Consider the following 2,657-nt stretch of genomic DNA (forward strand, 5'->3'; position numbering starts at 1 on the left):
GGGGGGGGGAGGACCTGTGGAAAAAAACATCTGTAATTCTGGAGAGAGAGATTTTGATTTACAGCATATTTTATTGAATATTCAACATTTTCCATCTACTGAATCTCTTATATGAAAAAGCATATACAAATCACAGGATCTTAAAAGCTAGGTGTATATGTATTTCTGCTGTCCACTGGTCCAAATAAAGAAGCATTTAGCTCCTGTAAATTCATAGATTTGGAGTGTTTTTTCCTGCTCTGGTTTCACACTATTTGAAGCCTTCTGTGAAGGCCTTTGTGATGTGGCATCCAATTACAGTTTGAGAGATTCTGACATGATATCTGACTAAATACCAGTAGGAATAGTTTATTCTCAGGACAGTTCAGGAATCACGTGTATGGCTGAATCTGATACACTGCTTTTCATTAGGGTGCTAAAATGTTCTTAGCACCAGCCAGTCATTCGGCTCTGTCAGTCATAGTCAGAGGTCTGCTGGGAAAACAACCACATTACTAGATTTTTATTCCCTAAACAGCTACTGAGATATTCAATTAATATTTAAACACAATATACTTAGTGAGATTTTTATGAGCAACAACATGTTTGTAAATAAATATAGGCAAATTTTGTTTAGGAAGACCAGTATTAGTAACAAGCATCATTACAGATTATTTTTAGATTGTATTGACCCAAAACTACTAAGCAGGGAAACTACTGACATGTGAGGAAAAAAACAAGATACCATGGGCACGAATTAAGATTAATATTAAACATTTATTTATTAATAGAATAATGTGTATGCAAAGTTGTTTTGCTTTAGCTTTACAAGTCTTTAGTACACAGGTGCTAATTCATTTTTGGTATGTTAAGTTTAAAATGTTAGTTGTTTGGGTATGCGAGTATTTCTGTTCACAATGGGTGTTTTAAACAGTCTATGACAACCAGAGCAGGAAAAAGTCACATTGTAGAGTTTCCCTAAAGTGTGTGATCATCATTTTGAAAGCCCAGAGTTTTTCCTATATTTATAGTACTACTATGAGGAGGGTCCAACAGTCACCACCACGACCACCTCAATGTCTCATGGTGTTGAGGTAAATTATCTACCCTGGTAAAAAGATCTGCGTCCCTTCCACATGCCATGGGGGCTATTCCATATTCCTTTCACATACTAGCTTAGCTTTTAATAGTAAGATCTGTTTAAATGGTACCGACTTAAAGAGTGGATTATTAAACAAACTCCCTTGTTTAACAATTCATGAGTCAGTGAAAATAGAATCATATATCCAGAGTAAGTTCTTTAAGTTGTGAGAGCAGCACATTTCCAAAAAATAGCCCCCATGATTCAGAGCCCTGCAAAAGCCACAGCACTAGTGATGACAGTGAGGGTGTGTTAATAGAGCTTTCTGTATGTGTGTTAATGCGATGTTTACTTTAGTTTGTGTCTGTCTACGCTGTAGTATTATGTGGGGAAAATAATGCTTAATGCTATTGGTTTGACTGTCCCAAAAGTGCATTTTCTGTCGTTTTTCAGCATGTTTGTTTTTTATAAAGTTTAATAGAATAACTGTCTACCCAATACAAATTTACTAACCTGTCAGTGAAATATCAAGTTTTCAGAATTCTGTATAACCTTTTCATTCATTTGTCATATAAAAAAGTAAAATACTAATTTGCATGGTAAACAAATGAATTAGAGTTTGCGGAGTACGTTGAAGGTAAGTGTTGGACAATTGGATACAGAAAATAGAATCTTTATCTCATCCATTTTCTGTTTTGGTGTAAATCAGTATAGACTAAATTAAATTGTCATGCTGCTTGATTGCTTATAATATTCGAAAATTAGGTGTTTTGGTCCTCCATAACTGTTCCCCATAAAGTGATGTAACATTCCTTAAAGCGGTTTGGTTTTCATTGATGAAATTCTGTACATCTGAAAGATGTTAGAGATGTTTCGCTGAACCATGTGCATCTGTCTTAAATGTTGATTGCTGTTTTTTTAAGCTTGGACCTAGTGGCCTTGCCAAACGCACGGTTAGGAAGAAGGTGAAGGTGGACACCTCCAAGTTCATGACTCCTTACCTGGCTCACAGCCAGAAGATGCTTGACCAGTACAGCCATGTAAGCAAATAACAGAGAAAATATGTTGTGCTATTAATCCGTAAGACTGCTGTTTTCTTCTTATTTCATTTAAATGAATTAGACCACCACTGTTAATGATCCCAAATGATGCTCATAACTGTGAATTGAATTATTAAAGTGAGACCAGAAACAATTTCTCATAAAAATGCATGTTACCACACCATGTCTACAGGCCACAGTTTGAGAACCATTGGAATAAAAACAGATATTAGGTAGAATTAAGAGTCTGTTGGGGTTTGCTAGATTCACACAATCATTCAGAAGTTTGGATCCAGTAAGTTTTTAAAGAAATTAATACTTTTATTTAGCTAGAATGCATTACATTTATCTAAAGTGACAGAACTTAACTATCTTACCTGTCTTATCTTGCCTAGTCTATAATGCAAACTGAATTTGTATGTTTTTTGCAGAATAAATACAGGGAGGAATATGAAAAATCAAAGGGGCAGCCCTATGCCATTTCGGCTGACACACCTGAGATGATTCGCATCAAGAAGGCCCAGGAGCAGCTCAGTGAGGTATGTACCCTTGACGAA

At 35.7% G+C, this 2,657-nt stretch overlaps 1 protein-coding gene across 1 annotated transcript; it reads left to right on the forward strand.

The window, feature by feature from the left end:
• Nucleotides 1–1,014: 1,014 nt before the first annotated feature.
• On the forward strand, nucleotides 1,015–2,639 carry LOC107577487 (nebulin-like; the record flags this gene model as incomplete). Its single annotated transcript, XM_016263555.1, has 3 exons — nucleotides 1,015–1,073; nucleotides 1,984–2,100; nucleotides 2,532–2,639. Coding segments are annotated over exons 1-3 (243 nt in total), but the record flags the coding sequence as incomplete, so codon positions are not given.
• Between the last annotated feature and the right edge of the window lie 18 nt (nucleotides 2,640–2,657).

The sequence above is a fragment of the Sinocyclocheilus grahami genome, unplaced genomic scaffold, assembly GCF_001515645.1.
Source record: "Sinocyclocheilus grahami isolate Dianchi unplaced genomic scaffold, SAMN03320097.WGS_v1.1 scaffold6196.1, whole genome shotgun sequence".
Classification (NCBI taxonomy): Eukaryota; Metazoa; Chordata; class Actinopteri; order Cypriniformes; family Cyprinidae; genus Sinocyclocheilus; species Sinocyclocheilus grahami.